The following is a 22,604-nucleotide window of genomic DNA, read 5'->3' as shown; positions in this document are numbered from 1 at the left end:
TCTCTATTCAGTCACACTCCATTAGTAGCAGGATGGGGTGGAGATCACGGCGCCGGAGACTGGTGGGGCAGACCAGATGGGCCTCCAGGGACTGAAAAGGGACGGGTCCCAGAGACGGGATCAATATGCCGATGGCTGATCCGGTGCAGTGGTTGGATATTTTTGATGCCCTTGTGCACAGAAATTACACACCCATGCGTGCGTGTACACATACTGCTTACTGTGGAATTGGATTTGGTGGTGAAGAAATTTGTCATGTGTGCATAGCCTTCAGAAAAAATTAAGAGCAACAGTTCCTTTGTGAATTTGCCTCAGTTGCCCTTCATAGTTAGGGAATGGGGACCATTCTTGAAATAGACTCACATACATGCATGTACATTTTCTTATATGAGATATAATTCAATTTAACTCTCAGAACAGGACTCTCTTCTTTCTGTAATCTTCCTGGCTGACAGTGGCAGATTCTGTTTGAACTCTCTGTGGATTCTATTTGAACTCTGGCAGCCCACTGGCTTTAAAGACCATTTCCTCCTTGGATGATTTCTACTGTCCGAAAGAACGCTTCATTTTTCTCCCCCCAAACTCCTATTTCTTCTGCCTTAGCACTTGGCTTCTGCAACACTCATACTTGATGAATGAGCGTCTTCAAGTAGGACTGGAAACAAGGCCACTTGCTTAGAGTGTCTGCCCCCTCAGTTTTAGGCTGAGCTGGAGTCCTTTTTGCCCTCACACCCCCAAGTGTCTGTCTCTCTGTCTCTCTCACTCACTTTCATTCTTCCCAAATCGACGCCCTGGCGTACCCTTCAGGCTTGCTCCCATAGCAGTCACTCTCAGCAGAGACGGCACCTCATGGTTGCTTCTTCTATCTCCCTCTTCTTTCAGAGAGGAAGACGTTTACATCGGATATTTGCCTCTGGCCCATGTTTTAGAATTAAGTGCTGAGCTCGTTTGTCTTTCTCATGGATGCTGCATTGGCTACTCATCACCACAGACTTTAGCAGATCAGGTAAATTAAATGTCTGTGTTCAGATACTAAAAAATCGTAATTATTTTTAACACATTTCCCCCCATCAATTTGACAGTATTTTGTAAAGATGATAGTTAATCATTTTTAAATAAGCACTTCCCTTTTAAGTGCCTATTAGAATATGAGTAAATTAAAATGATGAATTTATAATATGCTTTTTGGTCTAAGAATTCCTTTGAATTTTTAAAATAAGGATCACTTTATATAGATTTTTTTTTTTCTCTCTCTATAGTCTTCAAAAATAAAAAAAGGAAGCAAAGGGGATACATCCATTTTGCGGCCAACACTAATGGCAGCGGTTCCGGTAAGAATTGACCATTAATTAATATTGCGTACTAAAGAAGTGTCATCTGCTTCAGAGGATAAATGCTAGTGGAAAAGATATTGTTGTCAAGGTAGTTTATGTAGGATTTATTCCTTATCGATTATCTATATTGTTTTAAGCTCTGCAGGATTTATTCAGCCTTACTTTAGCTTTTTTTTTTTTTTTCTTATTTTCAGCATCTGTATGATATTATCAGCTCCTTTCCCTAAGTAGCTTCTTGTTCAGATCATTTTCATGAGATCTGTTTGCTCTTAGTAGAACCCTGAAACCCTGCAGGAGATAGGCGAGGAGGCTTAAGATCACCTCCTCCTAAATAGGCAAGTCACGCGCTTACCTCCTGAGTCCTCAGGGACAGTCTGGCATAGACACCCCAAAAAAGAAGTTGGTGTACCTTCGAGTTACCTGAGAAGCACTGTGCACCCCAATATAATACCAGCCCTGGGGAGGGGTCTGAGGGTAAGATCAGTAGAAGTGGGATTCAGTGATTTTCTGTCTCTTTAAGTTCTATGTGGCTTTCTGATTTTGTTTGTCAGTGTTGGGAATTTTATTGTCAGATACCTAAGTGCTCACATCCAAGCATAATTATACAGTTATTCCAAGGTCAAATATAAATGACCAGCAGTTTTGGAATTTCTGTAGGTGTATAGTTTTCTTAGTCGTATTTTACTTTAAAATTTCAGTTGTGTAAAAATTAAATATAATTTAAAATTGTAGAGGAAAACTTTTGAAGTCATTAAAGTTTGCTTCATAGTAATAGGCCTACCAATCAAAGTGCAGTGTGGACAAGGGAGATTATGGCAGCATCGAAACTCAGCTACCAGCCAGAAGAACCCCACGTGCCTCTTGTGAGCAGAGAACGTGGTACTCCATGTCTTTATGAGATAGAGTTAAGAGAATTTTAAAAACCATTTGATATAGTTAGTTGTTCATTTGTTTAGTGAGTTGAGTTTTTAGTTCAGAATAAATAAGATAAACAAGAAAAGCAATATAAAGAATCAATAATGATAGCTATTACTGCTCTAAAGCTTTCATTTCTTTTTTTACTACTCATATGAGCATCTAGATATATTTCTGCTATTAAAAATTGTCTTTACAGAAATCTCAATTTTAAGCTAACCATGACGCTATTTTAAAAGTTTGTTCCTGATAGAATATATCTTTTAAAATGCCTCAATACTGACAATAATCTGATGTTAAGATTTTAATATGTGTAAGGCAGCTGATAGCATTATTTACTGTATACTCATTTTTATACATCTAGGAAATCATGGATCGGATCTACAAAAATGTCATGAATAAAGTGAATGAAATGAGTAGTTTTCAACGTAATCTCTTTATTCTGGCCTATAATTACAAAATGGAACAGATTTCGAAAGGGCGTAGTACTCCCCTGTGTGACAGGCAAGTAAAGGCCCTCCCTCTTGATAATTTAGTCATTTTGTTCACATTAATAGCCTTGTTAATTGAAATAGTAATGAGCAATAAATTTATTTTACAAAACCAAAGAGACTCTTTAAAAATCCATCTTGCATAAGAATATGAGCAATTAAAAAAGATTGCAATGTTATTTGAAAAAAATTTCACTTACAGTTCTATTGTATTGAATAGTATGTTTATATTTTATGTGGACACATGATTTTAATTATTTTGAGGAAGTTTCTTTTTGCTTTTAAATTTACTTCAATATAAATATAAAATGGCAACTAAATATGATTTTCTTGTGTTTAACGTATTAAATGACCAGTCTTACCATAAACTGTTAATTTTTTGTTTTTGTGGTGCTAATAAAGTAAATTTAATTTATTAAATAGCCTAAAAATTAGAAAATAAAAGTATGCTATTTATATTTTTTATGGAAATATTAGTATGGTTTTCAGATGCTACACATTTTTTAAAACTTTATAATTTTTTTCCTGCCTTTTAGTTATCTCTAACATGATATATAACCTTTTTTGTAAAGCCTGTTCATATTATTTTTAAGAGTAATTATTTAAAAAAAAAAAGATTGCCACTTGGTCTTTGCCTTTTTCAAAGTTACTTTAGAAAACCCTCCTTTTGATCAAGGTAGTAAGCAATCTTTTTTTTATTTGTGTATTTTCAGAAACATTGCAGTTAGATGTTTGAATTGTTTTCTTTTTTAAAAAATTTACCAGTTATTTTTAAACAATTAACACTTCCGAACCTGAATTAGTAAAAATTTTAAAAAGACATTGACGTATACAAACATACGCATTTCTAATGCAGTAAGCTAACGCAAAAAATTAATTTGCTTTTAATACTAAATTGTATAAAGATATAGTATGATTTTTCAGTGTTCATATCACATGTATCATACGTTGATATAAAATGAATTGTTCTGGTCATTAGCAGGGGTTTTCCATTACTGTACAAAATTAAACTGATAATTTTGAATTCAACTATTACTTGAAAAGTATTTAAGAGAAAATCCCATGTCCTTTACTTGGTTGAACGTCTAAAAATTAAGATTTAAATAGTGGTTCAAGAGAACCTGTTGAACTGGCTATGTGGCCTTAGACAAAGCACTTAATCTCAACATTTCATATATCAAAATGGGGAGATTAGTCTGTATGACTTGGGAAATACCATTCAGTTCTACAATCCTGTGATTCTCTGATTAATTTCTTAGGCTTATTTTCCGGAAAGTTCGAAGTTTGCTCGGTGGAAACATTCGGATTCTGTTGTGCGGGGGTGCTCCACTGTCCGCAACCACACAGCGATTCATGAATATCTGCTTTTGCTGTCCCGTTGGTCAGGGCTATGGACTCACCGAGTCTGCTGGAGCCGGAACGATCACGGAAGGTCAGTGCGCACAGTGGAGGGTCGGGCCGGAGCGGGCAGCTCCAGGTGGTTTGGTTGTGAGTGATAGGAAAAGAGTGGTTAAATTGTTTATTTGAGTAGCAGAATAATGGTAAGTTCTGTGTTCTCTGATGGTTGATAGGAGGTTTTAGAATGCAGTAGGTGTATCTAATAGTCAGTAATTTATCTAGAGGACTTTTGCACATTAAACTATGTAATACTAAAAACTACTTACTACTTAGCACTCTGGATAAGAAATTTTAGTACCAGGCATTGGCTATATTGTATACATTTATTTTGTTACATCAGTTATTAAATTTCTGTTTATATAGAAAATTAACATGTTTTGTCTAGTTGTTTAGGTATGTGTATTAAGGCTGAAGTTCAGAAATGTTTCGTGGGGGTGGTGGTGATCTGTGTAAGTATAGAGAGAGAGTAGGTTCAGGTCTAGAGAACGTAATTTTCAGAGTTTATCATGAAGATGTGGCGGAGGAGGTGACCTGAGTGTTCCCATGGGAATCCTGTAGCGTCGCGTGTGTCCCAGCTGTGGGAGAATGTGCTTCCTAGTCCTAGAAGAACTGTTTCTACTTTGTATTTTCTAGATACTGATAGATACTAAACCTCTTAACTGATGATTTTTCCCTATTTGCCTTGAGTACTTCTGTGTACTATTCTTATGCCAAGTTTATCTTGCATTACTTCTGTATTTTCCTTTTTTTCAGTTATGTTCTCTGTATTTTATGTATTTTTGGAAGCTACTTCTAAATTTTGTTTTGCAGGAGGTACGCAAGCAATCTTAAATACGTACACATATGGTTCCTTTCTTTCGAGGATCCTTAATTTCTGTTTTTAAGATTCACATTGATTGTATGATTAATCAGTTACACTGTGTTGCCAGTAAGACTCTGTAAAGTATTAAATCTCAGCATTTCTGATATTTGATCTTTGAAGAAGAAACTCAATTGCAATAGGAATTTATAATAGTGGTGGGTTCTTTTCCCAGATTATTGAAAGTTTGGAATCTTAATCTCCGGCCTGGGCTTTGAACTCTTTATTGTATGAATTTAAATAGGGCGTGATAGCATAACTGACATCCCAGGTCTCATGTTGAAATAGTGATACACGGGAGAAGATGGGAGGGATGGTTTGTCCTGCAAAGCTGTCGGGTCTGCTACAAAGGGGAATATGTGTAAACCATTGTGCTCCATTATTCCTTAAGGGAGGGGCTATAAGCTCATGAACCAGGCAGCTACTTAAATGAGCCAAGTGGGCCCCGATGTAAGAAAATGTGATGGGTAAGGAATCTGGGGGACTGGAGCAGACGTGCCCCGGTAATGGGGACTGCACCTGCTGGAAAGGCAGGTCCATTGTTCCAGGAGATTCTACACTTACACATAAAATGTTTTGAATTTTAAATGTCAATAATCAATTCAGATTAAAAACAAAACAAAAAGAAAAACTCAGTGTGGGCCACACAGCCTGTGGTTCATCAGCTTGTGACTTCTGCTTTTAAGGATTCTCTGACGATACCTAAGCTTTGGGATAATTCATCATTTTTGGTGATTTAGAAAAATGAAGCCATTTATTAACTATTGTAATCAAATACTTTTTTCATTTGCATCTTAGTGTGGGACTACAATACTGGCAGAGTGGGAGCGCCATTAGTTTGCTGTGAAATCAAATTAAAGAACTGGGAGGAAGGTAAAAACTCATTTTAACCAGAGAGCATTAACTTGTATAATATTAAGCTTTAGAATTAGAATTGTGCTTCATTTTCTTCCTTATTTTAGTATATAAAATTCCTCACAAGTGCTCATTTTTGTCTTTGTAGTAGAAATATTTTATCTAGAGCTACGTGAATATATTTATTTTGCTTGTTTCAAAGATGATTCTGAAGAATTATAATTTTTATTTTGCTTATTATTTTATTACACAAATATAAGTAAGAATTATGCCAAAACTTGAGAAATGTTATAAATAATCATTAACTTTTGTAGAAGCAAAATCATAAGATTTATTCTATGAAATTAAAGATATTTTATATGTTTTTTCTTTTTTTTTCCCCTGAGGGCTTCAACCAAAGATTATCAGAGAGAAATTTTCCCTATAATTCCATAAAAATTTGTTGCTTATGCCACTTAAATACTAATTACTTTTTAAGTTTTTTATTTGATCCTGTCAACATGTACATATTATCTATGATTTGTTTGGATTTTTTTTTCTTTCATACAAAGTAAAGATAAAGATGCTAATGCTCAGATGTAATTTTTCAGCTGTCTTTTAGCAGAATTTGAAAAGGTTCAATAAATTTAAACTTGGAGTCATTCTGAAATTATACGGACTAAATCTTCTAAATATTTAGTAATGCACCTAGTTTTCCGTTGATCGAGTTTTGTTCATTCACGTATTGCCTTATTTCCTTTGAGAAGCTCTAATTGGAATAAAATTGTAAGTCCCTGTTTAGAAACTAACAGTTTGAAATTTTCACATGGTGCACATGGGGATAAAAATATTGAATTAACTGTAAGTTATTCTGTGTTTATTAGGTGGATACTTTAATACCGATAAACCACATCCCAGGGGTGAAATTCTTATTGGTGGCCAAAATGTGACAATGGGATACTACAAAAATGAAGCAAAAACAAAAGCTGATTTCTTTGAAGATGAAAGTGGACAGAGGTGGCTCTGCACTGGAGACATCGGAGAGTTTGACCCTGACGGCTGCTTAAAGATTATTGGTGAGCCCTCTGATCTGTTTTTTGAAAGTGGATGTTTCTGAAATAGTTTTTAAAAAGAGATTCCGTGTGTTTGGAGAAGCCATTTAATCACGTACATATCTTTATGTAATGTTGCTATGGTCTGTTGCATTATCCCTGGAATAGAAAAATTTACAGTAGGGACCGGGCGGAATTAAAAGGCCTACACATTATAAGGTCCCAACCTGTTCAACAGCGTGTTATTTTTAATTGTTATTAGCTAACCCTTAAAGAGGCAACTTCTGAATAGGGAACACTCACTTCTGTGAATTCCTTGCTATCCAGAGGTCCTTGGACAGGGTTCCCTACTGCCGGCGCCATGTCCGTGCCTGTGAGAACCGAGGCCTGGCAGCTCGGCGAGGTGACAGCGTCTCCTGTTTATCCTCTGGGACCGCTTTTCTCAGTTAACAGTGTTTCTCCCCAGTCTTGCTAACGAGAGCCTGGGAGGAAATGAGAGACTGTCCCGTCTGCTCCGCACACCTGACCCAAGGTGCTGATTCACCATGCGAAATGGGCTCAAGGTCGCTGTCTCCTTTCTCTGTCCCTCTCAGCACAGATCGTGGGTTAGGCCTGTACCTTGTCACCCTGTTGCAAGAAATTCCTCTCTTCGCCTCGCTTGTCCCGCTCAGATGCGCCTCCTCACTCACTGCCTTGATGTGACCGCTAAATGCTCATCTCACTGGGCCGGGCCACTTTCCTGCTGAAAACCTCTCAGTGGCTCCTCGAGGCTCGGTTCAGGGTTCCTGTTGGTGCGTGGCCCGGTTCACCTCTCCACCTCCGTCTGGGCTGTGGCCTTCGCTGCTGCGCTACCTCGAGCCGACCCCTCTCTGTCCTCTGCCAGTGCTCGGCCACCTGGCCCCCAATCGGTCCTCCGTCAGGCCCGGGCGCAGGCTTCCCTTGCCGGAGTTCTTCCCAAGTCAGTGGGCCGGGGTCTTGGCACAGCACGGCCTGCCCTGTCGTGTTGAAGTGGCGTGGTTTTGCATCATGTGTCTCTAAGTAGGGCGTGGTCTTTCGGGTCGCACTGAGTATATGCTTTACTTCCTGGTACTGATGTATACCAGGAATATAGCTGTTCAGCAGAACATACCTGAAGCCCTGCTAAAGGGGCCCCTTCATCAGAAGCTAATTTTTTTTAAGGAATGTATTTAATAGTACAAAAATTAGGGCTTGATTTTATTATGCGCTTTTAGTTTTAGCATGACTATTATGGTAAACTTAATTATAGCACATTACTTAGGGAATGGCCAGTATTTATATGTATTAAAGGTGTTACTAACATGACCCTCCAATGTCTCCCCTGCCCCGGCCTTTGTCTTGCACAGACCGTAAAAAGGACCTCGTAAAGCTGCAGGCAGGGGAGTATGTTTCTCTCGGGAAAGTAGAGGCAGCTCTGAAGAACCTGTCACTGATAGATAACATTTGCGCATATGCAAACAGGTGAGAAAGCAGAGCTCATGCTACTTTTACTAAAAACATTTCGTGTGCTACCGGCGTTTCCTCCCGATATGGGCTTTCTTTGTAAAATTATACAAATAACTCTTCCTTCTTCTTTCTTGTTGTCTCTGAGGACGGCCCCTTGTCTCATGACTCTTTCCTCCTCTTCCTCCTCGTCTTCCTCTGTGTCCGTGTTTTGTTTTCTCTCTCGCTTCAGTGTCCTGTGTGATAGGGAGGGGAAGAAAAGAACGTCCTTCCTCCTGCCTTGGTGCCCCTAGCTATCTGTCCCTCTGCTTAGGGAGGCTTTGCAGAACCAGCCTAGAGGAAAGGGGAGCGAAAAAGAAGGTGGGGTGGCGGTCAGCAAGCAGGGCTGTTCCCGGTTCCTACTGCCCTGCTCTCAACGTGAGCCGCTTGGGACCCTGGCCTTCTGCCTTAAGCTGCGTGAAGCCCACAGTGATTTACAGGCAGCCGGGAAGGAGAGGTCGAAGTTAAAATCCCAGAAATTCTTGGGAAATGAGTTGGAATTTTAGATCGCCACTCCGATTACCTTTTCCCTGATGGTACTGCATGCGATAAGTATTTTCCAGTGTTTGTGGTCACATAGTTTGTGGCCAACGTAGGAACCTTAACTACAGCAGTTGACATAATAATTATTATGAAAAAACAGGATCTGGTATCAGAAGAACCAATTTAGAAACAGACTTTGATTGCCAAATGACTTATCACGTTGATTTATAAATGATTCGGCCCTTTAATGGAGTATTTTCCTTAGCGATGCTACGGTTCTGGGTTTTACTTTCGTGCTAGTCACCGGAACTGGCCTCTTCCTGATGCTGCTGCCTCATCTTCAGGTCGCTGCCTTCAGCGGCAACACTCAGCTCCTCTGTCAACAAAAATTCTCTCCAAAGAAGAGAATAAATGCAATCACATTACTTTGATTTGCTGCCAGATTTCTTTAGATACAGTTTCTAATTTACATTAGCTTTTATTTTTGTTAAACCTGTTGATGCGAATTACTGATTTTTAAAATACGAATTTTCTAATATTTATAATTTTCTTTAAAAAATGTGTACATGGCTTTGTTTATACCAGTTACGTGTAGTTGAAATGGATTGTTATATGCCAGATTAAGGTTTATTAACCATGAATTCCGCCAAAGCATTGGAACGTATTATGAATCAGGCAGTAAAAGTAGATATTGCATAAACTAAGTATGCCAGTACCAAATATGCCTCGTGCATTCTCTTTAAAACAGTAAAGAGTTGGATACTAAAATGTCAGTGTAATCAGTAACTGCAGATAACATGGTATGCCATTTAGTCATTAGCTAAGTTGCGCTTTATGTATTTCAGTTATCATTCTTATGTCATTGGATTTGTTGTGCCAAATCAAAAGGAGCTAACAGAACTAGCTCGAATGAAAGGACTTAAAGGGACTTGGGAGGAGCTGTGTAACAGCTGTGAAATGGAGAACGAGGTACTGAAAGTGCTTTCTGAAGCTGCTGTTTCAGGTGAGTGCGTCTCATACTGATTCTAAGACCTGAGATGGGAAGAGGGTACTTAAAAGTATTTATCCTCTTGTATTACAGAGCTTAGGTTACACCATTTCCTGCTCAGGAACCAATTGTTTTTTTCTACCATTAGTAGATAGAACATACTTACCAGACCCCATTCAACCCCCGTTCAAGCCCTGCAGCAGGACACACGAGTCGCCCCTCCTGCGCCTGGCGCTTGCGTCAGAACACTGCACCTCTGCTTTCTGGGTCGGTCCTTCTCATCTCTTACTTCAGCGGCTTCCCAGGCCCTGCTCGGTTTCCTGGCCACCCCAGCACTTAGCGAATCACCCAGGACTCTGTTTTTACACTTTCTACGCTGTTAGTGTCCTGCTAGTTTGTTGTACTAAGATGACCTATATTCCCTGTGGTGTTGTTTGGGGGGAGGCGCTGGGAGTGGGGGTGTGTGACAAGATTGGTTTAATATTGTTGGTTTAATAAAACAGTTATACTTTCTGAGTCATCAGCATTAAGTGTAATGCAAGTATGCACCTTTTTTCTCCTTGGATGTTATTCAAGTTTATTTAAAATGTAAATTGCATTTAACCAGATGGAATCATTATTCTGGCTCTTTATTTTAACAGTGATTATGTTTTGTTAGTATATCAACTTGCAGTTAGTTTCCAGCATTTTTAGGTAACTTAAAACCTTGGACTGATGCTAAATTGAGTTAATAGATATTTGTTAGAAACCTACATAATTTCTAAGATAGAATACTGAAACAATAAGCATACTTTTAGATAGTTTTTGCTTATTTTTAAATTTTATTTATATTTTAACAACTTTATTGAGATAAAATTCAGGCATGAAACAACTCACTTATTTACTAGGTACAAGGAAATAGTTTTTAGTGTATTCACAGAATCGTACAGCCATCATCACAGTTTTAGAAGTGCTGTCACCCCAAAGAGAAATCCTGTGTCCATCAGTCACTTCCCATTATACTCCAAACCTCCTGCCCTTGGCAACCACTAATGTGCTTTATTTCTATAGATTTGCCTGTTCTGGGCATTTTGTTTCAATAGAATCATAACAATATATGTTTTTTTTGTGACTTGTTTCTTTCACTTAGCATAACGTTCATCCATGTTCATCGATGTTTCCTTGTAGCATGTAATATTTCATAATGTGGATATATATCCATTTTGTTTATCCATTCATCAGTTGATAGGCATTTGAGTTGCTTCTGCTTTGGCTGCTATTAAATAATACTGCTATGAGTATTCATATACAAGTTTCTGTGTGGACATGGTTATTTCTTTCGGGCAGATACTTAACAGTGGAATTGCTGAGCCTGCGTTCACTTCATATTGGACCTTTGGAGGAACTACCTAGACTTGCTAGACTATTTTTCAAAACTACTTTCTACAGTGGTGGCACCGTTTTATATTCCCACTAGCGTCGTATACAGTTTTCAGTTTCCCTACATCCTTGCCAATACTTGTTATTGTTTATCCTTTTGATTCTAGCCATCCTAGTCTAGTGGGTGTGAACTGGTATCTCATTGTGGTTTTGATTTGTTTTTTTGGTGGTTAATGATGTTGAGCATCTTTTCGTGTACTTATAGGCCATTGTATATCTTCTCCAGAAAAATGTCTATTCCGATCCTTAACCCATTTTTTTAATGAGGTTATTTGTCTTTTTATTATTGAGTTGTATGTGTTCCTTATATAGTCTAGATATAAGTCCATTATCAGATATGCGATTTGTAAATATTTTCTCTCATTCTTTGGATTGTTTTTTATTTTCTTAATGGTATCCGTTAAAACATAACAGTCTTGATATGATACAATTTATTTAAAACTTTTTGTTGCTTGTACTTTTGATATCATCTGAGAAACCATTGCCTAAGCCAAGTCACAAAGGTATACCCCTATGTTTTTTAGTTTTATAGTTTTAGCTCTTACATTTATGTCCTTATTTTGAGTTAATTTTTATATGCGATGCCAAGAAGGGATTCAGCTTCGTTCCTAAGCCAAGTCTGTATTTGAATAGAATCAGTATTGTAAGGAATTGGTGTCTGTGGTTATCAGGGGCTGGCCAGGCACAGCTGGTCTGCAGGGCAGACTGCTGAGAGGGTGGGCTGGGATTCAGGCACGACCACTCAGGTCCACCAGTGGGATTTTACTTCTCTGCGGACACCTCAGCTCTGCTCTTAAGGCCTTTCAACTGACTGAATCAGATCCACAGGGATTATCTAGGGGAGTTTTCCTCACGTAAAATGAACTGATTATAGACTTAATCACATCCATAAAAAACCTTCAAAGCGATACCTTAGATTACAGTTTTATTGGATAACTGGGAACTCTAGCCTAGCCCAGTTGACACACAAAGCTGACCACTACAGTCCACCCCATGTCAGCTTGGCCCCTTTGTACATCTTCTTAAACCATAGTTAATGTCCAAGTAAAGACAACAATAAAGTCTGATCCCCACCTAGCATGGTACAGCTGGCCTGCATCCACCTGAAAATATGTTTCCCAGAGGAGGATGCAAACCCCGTGAGTGATTTTTACTCTTCTCCTTTGAGACCCTGTAAGTTAAATACTGTGATATAATGTTTACTCATTAATACATAATGTAACAGGAGAATAAGAGGGAGGAAAATGAAAGTATTTGCTTACCATGTATACAACAAAATAAGGAAGAAAACTTACAGTTATTACAGCCCTCATTTCACCAACTGCTCATGTGGTTGTAAGCTGTGTTTGTTTTCCTCAAACTCTGGTTTAGACGATAGCGCTCTGCATGCAACATAATTGTGAGCCAGGTCATAGAGTCTAGCACTGAGCAGTCTGAAACTGAAAAACTCACCTGGTCTTCCAGTGCTTGCTTTCCACTCCCGTGCATCTCGGGAATGTCACACTCCTCTGGCCCTGAAGTCCTGAGGCCCGAGCCATGCTGCTCTTGCTCATGCTGGTTTTTCCATTTGGAGACCACTCCTGGGATTCTTTTAATCTTTGAAGAATAAAACCTTGTTTGTTATCACTATGTTTGTTTTTACGAGTTAGAAATAATGTATCTCTTTTGTTTCCAAGGCATTTGTATTTGTACCTTTAATTTATATGTAATTATATATAACTATTGTATATAATTATATATAACATATATTTATACATATGTAATATATATCATGTTTATTTATAAATATATAAACGTATGTGTGTGTATATATGTGTATATACACACACACACACACACACACACACACACACACACACACACACATAAAATTACTATGGCTAGGTGTTTACCGATTTTCCATCCCTCCATCCCTCCAGTATTGACAATCTACTGGGTATCAAACAGCATGTTAGGAACACAATAGTGAACAAACATTCTGTCCTTCATAGCTTTTACAGTGAATAGTCTGGTTAAACTTTTATTACTTCTTAGTTTCTAAAGTGATTATGCTCTTTATAATAAATTCAAAGGAAAAAAATAGGTGTAAAGTAAAAAGTGACATTCCCTTCTCCTTAATCCTGGATCCTAGCCCTTAGAGGTGTACACACTTTATAGTCGGTGCGTGTCCTTATCCTATACATCTAGATACATACAAGTTTATCCAGGATTTTTTTTAAAAAATTGCCTTTTTAAAAATGAACAATATATTGTAAAAACTTTATGTATTCATACCATAATACCATGTAGATCTAACTTATTTTCGATGATCGAATTGCGTTCTATTTTATGCCAGTATCATAATTCAACTCATTCTATTAATGGACGTGTATTTAAAGTTTTTTCGCTATTGTAATTCTCATACGTATCTGTGTCTTTACTTCTACTAGTATTTCTGATGGGTGGATTGCTTAGAGGGTGTTGGCTGTGCATTTGACAGGTGCTCACAGACCAGGGAATTTACACTATTTGCTAAGAATTTTAATTGTACATTTTTCAGGACTTCAAATTTACTTTTTTTTTTTTTTTTTGGTCCCACCATCTCAGCAAGTCTGGAAAAGTTTGAAATTCCAGTAAAAATTCGTTTGAGTCCTGAACCGTGGACCCCTGAAACCGGTCTAGTGACAGATGCCTTCAAGCTGAAACGCAAAGAGCTTAAAACACATTACCAGGCGGACATCGAGCGAATGTATGGACGGAAATAATTATTCTCTTTCAGTATCAGTCTGCTACAGGGAGCTCAGATCAAATAGGAAAATACTTGAAATGCATGTCTCAAACTGTGAGGCAAAACTCCATTCCTCATATTAAATCTAAACTGTTATTTCTCATGACATCGCCATTTTTAACTGACAGGATGAGTAAAATATTAAGACAGCAAACTTGTGTCTGTCTCTTCTTTCTTCTCCTCCTGCAATTTGCTTTACCACCTAGGACTGCCCTTGTCAGCATGAGGACTTTTCTGAATCATATTGAGGAACAGTGATTTTAAAACCTCAAGTTTTTAAACATGATTTATATGTTCTGTATAATGTTCAGTTTGTAACTTTTTAAAGTTTGGATGTATAGAGGGATAAATAGGAAATATAAGGATTGGTTATTTGGGGGGCTTTTTTACTTACAAGTATTTAAAAATGTAAGGGTATGGATGTGAAATTATGTAAATTTCAAATGCTTATGGATCAAATCATTGTTGAACAAAAGCTTTGTTGCTGTGTAATTATTGTCTTGTATGCATTTGAGAGAAATAAATATACCCATACTTATGTTTTAAGAAATTGAGACTTTGTGAATATATGCCTGACAGTGTCTTCTTTATATATTTATTTTTATTAGAAAAAAATGAAGTTTGGTTGGTGCCGCATGAAACAAAATAGCAGGAGAGGGTTATGGCTTAATACTAAAGAAGCAGATATAGCAAGTGTAACACCAGTGGATAATTAGTCTCTGGTAGCTTACCATGAAAATTTTCAGAGTCTTCTAGTTAGCTGTCAAAACCAGGACCATATCAAACTTTTAGAATTGGACAGATTAGAACCTAAAAGAAGGATAGAAAGTTATTCTTTATTTTACTGACCATATGTACATTGAGTTGTCTATGTGTCACATTTATAATGGAAATTTATACTCTGCAGCCCTCCTACTTTTAGTGTAGAGGTTTAATATTTTTCACTTGAAAATTAGAATTCTCTTTTGATAGTTTGCACTGGTGTGTGTGCGTGTGCGTGTGCGTGTGTCAGTGTCTATTGGTAGCTTACTAAAAAACACGCTTTCTACCATTACCTTTCTACACTAGAAAATGAAATAATTTAGAATGCTTCGGATAATAGTATTCTTACTAATTTACATGAAAACTTAATGAGGTAAGATTTAATTTGTAGGTTTTTATGTCAGTGTGCAAGTTATTTGTGATCCTAAAAACATTGCTTGTATGATACATAGTCTTTTTATATGTATTGCTTGTCTGTTGTTATTTGAGCATTATTAAGAGTAATATTGCACCAATTAAGATGTGTTCAAATCAAGACTTTAATTATTTTCTTGATTCTTGTCTACTTCAGACATCAAAAGGCAAAAAAAAAAAAAAAAAAAAAAAAGATGTGGATCTGTGTTGAGGACCAAAGGCCCTATAGTTTTGGGGCATATGACAAACACATCATACTTGGAGATATTGCAATATGGTGTTCTGTTTTGAACTTTACTTGTATTCTTGTATATTTGTATTATGTTTTCAATGTTATTCTCCTTGTTATAGTTTATCATAAAATTTGGAAAAAATCACCAAGAAGTAAAAATATGAAGGAAATTGAATGGAGCCTCTTCTGTATCAGGATGTCGTGATCTAAAAATTAAAGTCGGGATAGGTTGAATTTTTTCAGATGCTTTATCTTCAGAATAATTGTTTGCTTTCGAATGATTTTAAAAGGTCATATTTAGAAAAAGAAGATTCAGTGCTTCAACGGAGAGATATTGCAAATTGTGACTTGAAATAGTGTCAGATGGATATATAGTTTATCACTGATGCAGAATAAAAGTTGTTTCTTTTCAGAAACATCTAATAAGGCTGATTTAATCTGTATCGTGTTTCATTTTTCTCATTTTTAATAATTCCTTTCAGTCCTAGAATACCAAATGCCAGGTGTAGATGTCACAGCAGATGTCACAGCAAATATGAAATCAAATAAGTAGAATCCCCTTTCAAACAAATTACTTTCTAACCCAAACCACCTTTAGTGACTTGAAAAATAGTACGTTTTAATATTACCCTTTCAAAAACAAAAAAATTGGTTGATTAGAAAAACAATAATCCTATTAAAAGAAATAATAGTAGAACCAGAAGATACTTGGGGAGGAAAACTTGAAATTTCAAAGAATTGCCAAATCTGTTACACACATCTGAATACAAACTATAGATCCTAAAAGAATGGATCCTAAGAGCTGTTGTTTTCTAGAGATCAGCTGTATGAAGACTCCTGAACCCTTCTCCGTTCTGTAAGTTGAGCAGTTTCAAGCTGGTACCTCTTCATTTCTCCCTACATACACCCCTCCCACGTCCCCCGCCGGTGTTTTTTAACTTAAATTTCATTAACCCGTTTCCCGTTTGCCCCGAGAACATTCGCCTGCAATGCTTGCAGCTGCAGCATTTACCCTGAGATAACTCGTGGATTACAGCCCTAACCTCACCCCCAAAGTTTGCCATGAGCTATCTTGCTTTTATTATTATTTTTGCATTGCTCTAGTATATCGATAGTCTTTGGAAACAAATGACATCATTCTATTGATAGCATTCTGGTTTTAGCAGTGGTTAATTCCATTTACAAAAATATAGTAATTCTTGATCGCTGAAAATGCCAAATCCTAGAAAATGCAGCATTCCTGCACAAGAAGTTAGCAAACTTTTTCTAAACAGGAAAAGGGTTAAAAATTGTACCAATAACAAAATTGAAGGTGATATCTACTTTCTAAGTACGACTTTGTTATTAAGTAATGGATTTGGTTTTTACGATGTTCTCTAAAGCTTGCAAGTTTTCATCAGTGTTTAAAAACATGAACCTGGCATAACCTTCCTGCCAACATTCCAAGAGTTTATAGTTTTAAGCAATTAGCCCTGTGATATAACTTTAAAACTTAAAAAAATCGCTTTGTGGGCTTTCTTTGAGTAAGAAAAGTGTACATCTGTGATGTTATAAAGGGGGTCTACTTTTAAACTGTCATATTGGACCACACTGAAATGTAACATGATTTCTATACTTAAAAATTGATTGTTTACTGTGATTTCATTTTCAGTGTTTTCTTGGTTATTGCCTGAAGAAGTGTATATCTTAAACTACATGGTGTGGACTTTGTAATTTGACCTGAAGTTTGAAGAATAAAGATATGTAAAAACATTTCTGATATTAAAACTCAATATTTTGTTTCTCTGAAAAAAGCTCCCTTCATAATAAAGTCAAACTTCAGTTGACATTCCTGAAACACTTGTTGAATAAGAAGTTGGTGGGAATTTTCTTTCTTGGCTTAGCCATCGGTTTGAAGAGAAGTTTTTTTTCCTTCTAGAAATTCTGTTCTTAACCTTCATTTCCTAGCATGCTATTCTTACATCGCCCCAACCCTTCCCGAGTTCCCCCTTTCTATCCCTTCTTTTTGATTGCACAGAAGCGATGCTGTCAGCGTTTTAAAGTCAGTGCTCATAAAATGTCATCTACGCTTATTGGCACAGCATTAAGTCTTGAATACAAATAATAGAAAAATTAAAACTTGTGTCGGTAGCAGCAGTGTGGCTTGTTTTGTGCCAACCTTTTCATCCTCTGATCGTGGGAGAAAAAGTTCTGGGTGATTCTCAGAAACCAGTCCCTCCCTGACTTCAACTACCAATGAATATTTCTAACAAAACTGGATATATGTGCCTTTATACGAACGTTTTAATAAAAGTAGGTCTTTGAATGTAATCCTGTTACTACCAAAACTTGTACTTTAGCATCTAGGAGCTTCAATGTGTTTTTTCGTTTGAAGTGCCTCATTTCTCTGTCATTAACTTTCCTTGGATTATTCTCTTAAACATTGGTAGCTCAATATTTTTACTACTTGAAATATGTCTATAATTTTAGGATAAGCCAGGGCTATACTGTCATGGAAAGAGTCTTCTGACCATATAAAAACAGCAAGCTATGTACACATACAGCCTGATTTAAGTCTTCGGTCTGACGCCCCCCAGCAAAACATTTCTGTTTCAGATTCCCTTCTGATTGGTCCACGTGCAGCAAGGCGACAAGGGTACATCTGTTTAGAAGTCTAGAAGTCACCTCTATCCCCTGTGCCATCACATGGGGCTTGGTCCCCCTGCTGGTGTTAAAGAACTTTTCTTTTGAATTAAAATGTTAAAACGATAACGCGTATATGTGTCTGCATTTAATGCGATGTGCATTTTTTAAAAACACCAGCAAACCCTTCTGCTGTGGGCTCCTTATTTATTGATCCCTTTGAACATTTTATTTTGGTGGGATTCATTCAGAAGCAGCTTCTCCCACTTGGAGCTTCCTGGTTAGATGAACCCTCAGTTCTCTGGGAAGAAAGGTTATTCTCCTGGGAGACTTCTACATCATCCAAAGAAACGGGGGTCTCATTGAAACCCGTTCTGCACGACCGATTTTTATAGAAAAGGATTTCTCTCCAGTATGAGTTTTTTGATGCTGAACATTTTCCTGCATTTAGTACGTTTACGGATTTTTCTCTGGAATGCGTCTTCTCAAGTTGAGAGAGGGATGAGCCACACGTTCCATGTCACAGAGTTCTTCACAGAATTCTTGGTGAGTCCTTTCATGTTTATCAAGGTCAAGCTACAAGCGAAGATTCTGCTATAATCACGTTTGTGGAGTTTGTCCAGTATAAATTCTTTGATGCTGACTAAGGGTTGCATGCTAGCTAAAGATTTCCCCACTTTCTTCACATTTGTAGGTTTTTAATTTTTTAAAACATGTATGAGCTCTCACTTGTTGAATAAGGGAGGGGCAGTCCCTACAGACTATCAATATTTTCCAGTCACAGGATTTTATACCTGTATGATTTGTCACGTATTGATTAAGGCAGCGGCTCTCAAACTTTCTGTTCTCAGGACCTCCTTACAGCATGAAAGAAATTGATAAAATTATGGAGGATCCTAGAAAACTGGTTTGAGTGGCTTACAACGATTGATATTTCTAAATCACAGACCTTTTCTAAAGTGTTTGCGCTTTACCGTGAAACGTGTAGAATCTTAACATCACTTTGGTTTCCTCCATGACCACAGTGACATTAAGATAAAAGGTTACGAAAGGCAAGGTTAGAGGTTCCTAGGGAGGGATGTGTGTGTGTGTGCCGCCCCCCTCCCGGACCCCATCCCTGACTCCTGGCTTCCCCTTGGGGAAAACATGGAGCTGTTAGAACAACACAGCTGTGGGAGATTTGTTCTATGATCTCAAAGTCCCATATTCATCAAAATAGGAATGAAAAACGTACCACTGTGTTGCCCAAATAATTTGATGCTCCAGCTTCTCAAATTTTATTCATAAAAGCCTATAGCGCCAATGCCCTTCTTCGCCATTGTGCTTTGTCAGCCCTCACTGCTCTATGCTGGACCCTGGCGTCCCGCAGAAGTACCCCATGTTCGACTCTGGACGAGAGGAGGGTACAGAAGACCGAAGGTCTGCATGCGTTTAGAGGATGGCTTTAATGGGAGGCCTGGATGGGCAGGAGTCTCCCTTGGCTTGGAGGAAGGGGAGGGGCGGGCAGGTGCTCCTGGGGGACACCCAGCTCTAACACTCCAGCAATGTGCTGTCCTGGAAGCCATGCGTCTCGTGCCGAGAGATGGCCCTCTTGACCCCTCAGCTGCCCAACCTTGCTGTGGGGCTGCTGTCCCCAGGCAGCCCAGGGCACTCTGCTGGGCGCTTTGCTTGTCCTGCGTGAGACTCCTCTGTTCAGCTTTGCTGCTGACACCATCATCACTTACCAACCTGTCTTGGTTTGAATGATTTCTGCTCCATGAGAAGTACAGCAAGACCCCTGAGAATAAAAAGTCCCCACAAATGTATGGGAACATAGCTGTTCCATAGCCACGGCCACCAGTAGCCACCGGAACCTGCTTTAAACCTTGTCCAGTGATCAACACTTCATCTTATTTTGGAAAGCAAGATGCATCTGAGGCTGAAAAAAATGTGTCTGTGTCTTTTGCCCATTAATTCCATTTGTGGGACACTCTACGGAAATGCCCATCAGATGTGGATTGAGATTTCTTGCACAAAGACCTTCATTGTGAAGTTGTTTATAGTAACTTTCTATTAGAAACACCTGTGTCCTAACATCTAAACAGCTAAACACCCACTGGATTGATTATATAGGCAACAAATGTGTTTATACAACTCTATATCATGAGAATGATTTCATATTATGAATTATTTGGGGGAAGAAGTGAGAAAATTTAGTAGGCACTGCGCATCATAAAATTATGTGTGTGTGTGCGTGTGTGTGTGCACGCACGTTGCATGTATATTGCAGAAAGAAAAGCCTGGAAGGAAATATGCCGACGTGGTGGTTATGGAACTGTGGCTAACTTATTTTCCTGTTCATGCTTTTCATAAATTTTTAATAATGACATTACTACTATCATAGAAATCCAAACTTATGAGAATAAATAGCTTAAGGCTTTTTAACTTTTTCTTACCCTGGCAAAATAAATAATTTCTTAAGAAAAAAACTCTTGAAATTTTTATGTTTTGGTAAAGAAATAACCAGAAATCCTTTTATTTTCTTATCTCATTGTGTTTATGTTAGTTTCCTAGGGCTGCCTAACCTAATACCACAAATTGGGTGCCTTAAATCAACAGAAGTCTATTCTCTTGCAATTCTGGAGGCTGGAAGTTCGAAATCAAAGTATCGGCCTGGCCTGCTCCTCTGAAGCCTTGGCGAGAATCCTTCGACTCCTTCTCCAGCTGCTGGTGGTTAGCCAGGATCTCTGGCTTTCCTTGGCACTGTGGATGCGTCGCCCCAAATCTCTGTCTTCACGTGGCTTTCTCCCCATCTTCACATCATCTTCTCTCTGTGTGTATCTGTGTCCACATTTCCCCCATCTGAACCTGATCATTTGCAGTAACCCCAACTCCAAATCAGCTCACCTTCTGAGGTACCAAGAGTTAGGACATCAACATACCTGTATTCTGGAGGGGGGGCACGATTCAAGGCAAATCTGTATGTGTCTATTTTTTGGAAGCTTCCTTCAGTTAACACTACTGCTTTTCAATCTCGTTCTGTTCGTTCTATCTTTATCATGTGATATTCGAGTATGTCTTCTATTGCATTTAAGGAAATTTTTCTCTGGTAATTCTTTCCCAGTTTCCCTGTTCTGCATATCTTTATTTTCACATTCTTAATCTGATGTTTTCCTCTTATTTATTCATTCATTACTTTATTGAAAATTTTCTATAACCGAATTCTGTGTAACTTTTGTCTCCAAATGACTCTTTTCTAAATCTTTATGTATATTCAGTAGATTTGTTATATCCTCTTTTAATGTAGAACTTTATCAATATCAGGTCAGATGGTATTTTCTTTTTTTAGATCAGCCATTTAAAAAAGTGTACACAATTTGCTAATTTTTAAAAACAGGTCCCAGGAGAAATGGGAAATTCAAAAAGGTACTTTTTTCCTCTTATATTTTCCTGAAAGTGAAAATGAGGATCCTTATGACTTTGATTAAATTTATTTTGAAACCCTAGCTCCAGAAATCATCTTTTTCTACACCCATCGGAGACCCAGCCTTCCCCCCCGCCCCACCCCCGGGACATCAGCAACCCCGCCAGGCAGCAGAAGCCAGCAGCCCAGACCTGACTAATGGTCACACGTCCAGACCCCTGGCAGGCTAAAGATGGCATCTTGACCTAAGTTACATTTCAGTTCCTGAGTCCTAAGGTGGAACAACCCCCTGGCTACTTTCCCATGGGACCAGACAGAGGGACCCCAGAAAAGACCTCAGAACTGTCCTCAAGACCTGAAGGAATGACTTATCACCCATACCTCACCTCTGGCTGATGGACTCCCAGCACGACCCCGAACCCCTAACCCTCAGTGTCTTGTGATTGTGCCCTGTAGAATCTGTAACCTACACAGCAGTGGGGAGTTCGAGCTTTTGCACATTAGCTTCCTGTTCTCTGGGATGGCACCGCTCATCAATAAAATAGCCAGTCTTTCTCCACGGCCGTTCTTGGTGTGTAGTATCTGGCTCTGCTAGCGCTGGGTGGACGAGCTCTTTCTGTTCGATGACAAAAGTTGCTCAGTTTCCTCTGACAGTGGCCCGGCTAGATCACATCTTAAAAGTTTTGCAAGCTATCCACTTGGTATTTTGTTTTGAACGTGGGTATCCTGCCTGATTCCTTGAGTAAATTTAAATTCCAGAGGATGTGGGTACTTTAGAGATTTTTGTTGTCGTTGTTGTATTTCTCATGTCATGTAATAGGTCTTTCTTCTAAGTGACTCTGAATAAGTGTTCGCTGAAGTATTAGTCTCATTAACCAATCATTTCAGCCTTTAATCCGAGCTAAAACGCAGGGAACAAGGGGAAAGATGGTGTGCAGTGTGCCCGAGGCTGGCCCACTCCCGGGGCGTCTAGGGATCGCGTGTCCGTTAGGTTTCGTTCGGTTTTGGTTTTTGTCATGTATTCCCCCCACCCACTTCCATTCTCCCGCCTCCCTCCCTCCTTTCCTCCTTTTGTCTCCGATTATAAATAATAACTTCACATGCCTTTTGAGTCATTTACGGAATCGTGGT

At 38.3% G+C, this 22,604-nt stretch overlaps 1 protein-coding gene across 3 annotated transcripts in view; it reads left to right on the top strand.

Moving 5' to 3' along the window:
• Positions 1-22,234, top strand: part of ACSL3 (acyl-CoA synthetase long chain family member 3) — a 71,053-nt gene extending 48,819 nt beyond the window's left edge. For 2 of the 3 annotated variants that reach the window (XM_039855844.1, XM_039855845.1), the window contains exons 7-15: positions 883-1,006; positions 1,260-1,331; positions 2,614-2,753; positions 4,000-4,172; positions 5,796-5,870; positions 6,716-6,907; positions 8,248-8,362; positions 9,712-9,869; positions 13,860-14,594. In XM_039855844.1, the coding sequence (XP_039711778.1) occupies positions 883-1,006; positions 1,260-1,331; positions 2,614-2,753; positions 4,000-4,172; positions 5,796-5,870; positions 6,716-6,907; positions 8,248-8,362; positions 9,712-9,869; positions 13,860-14,017 (1,207 nt within the window). In that variant the 3' untranslated portion in view covers positions 14,018-14,594. Of the gene's footprint in view, positions 1-882; positions 1,007-1,259; positions 1,332-2,613; positions 2,754-3,999; positions 4,173-5,795; positions 5,871-6,715; positions 6,908-8,247; positions 8,363-9,711; positions 9,870-13,859; positions 14,595-18,521; positions 18,617-20,623 lie in introns of those variants that run through there. The other variant, XM_039855846.1, reaches the window with a different exon arrangement.
• The last annotated feature ends 370 nt before the right edge of the window (positions 22,235-22,604 follow it).

The sequence above is a fragment of the Pteropus medius genome, unplaced genomic scaffold, assembly GCF_902729225.1.
Source record: "Pteropus medius unplaced genomic scaffold, Ma_sr-lr_union100, whole genome shotgun sequence".
NCBI classification, from domain to species: domain Eukaryota; kingdom Metazoa; phylum Chordata; class Mammalia; order Chiroptera; family Pteropodidae; genus Pteropus; species Pteropus medius.
This window is presented reverse-complemented; position numbering and strand designations above follow the sequence as displayed.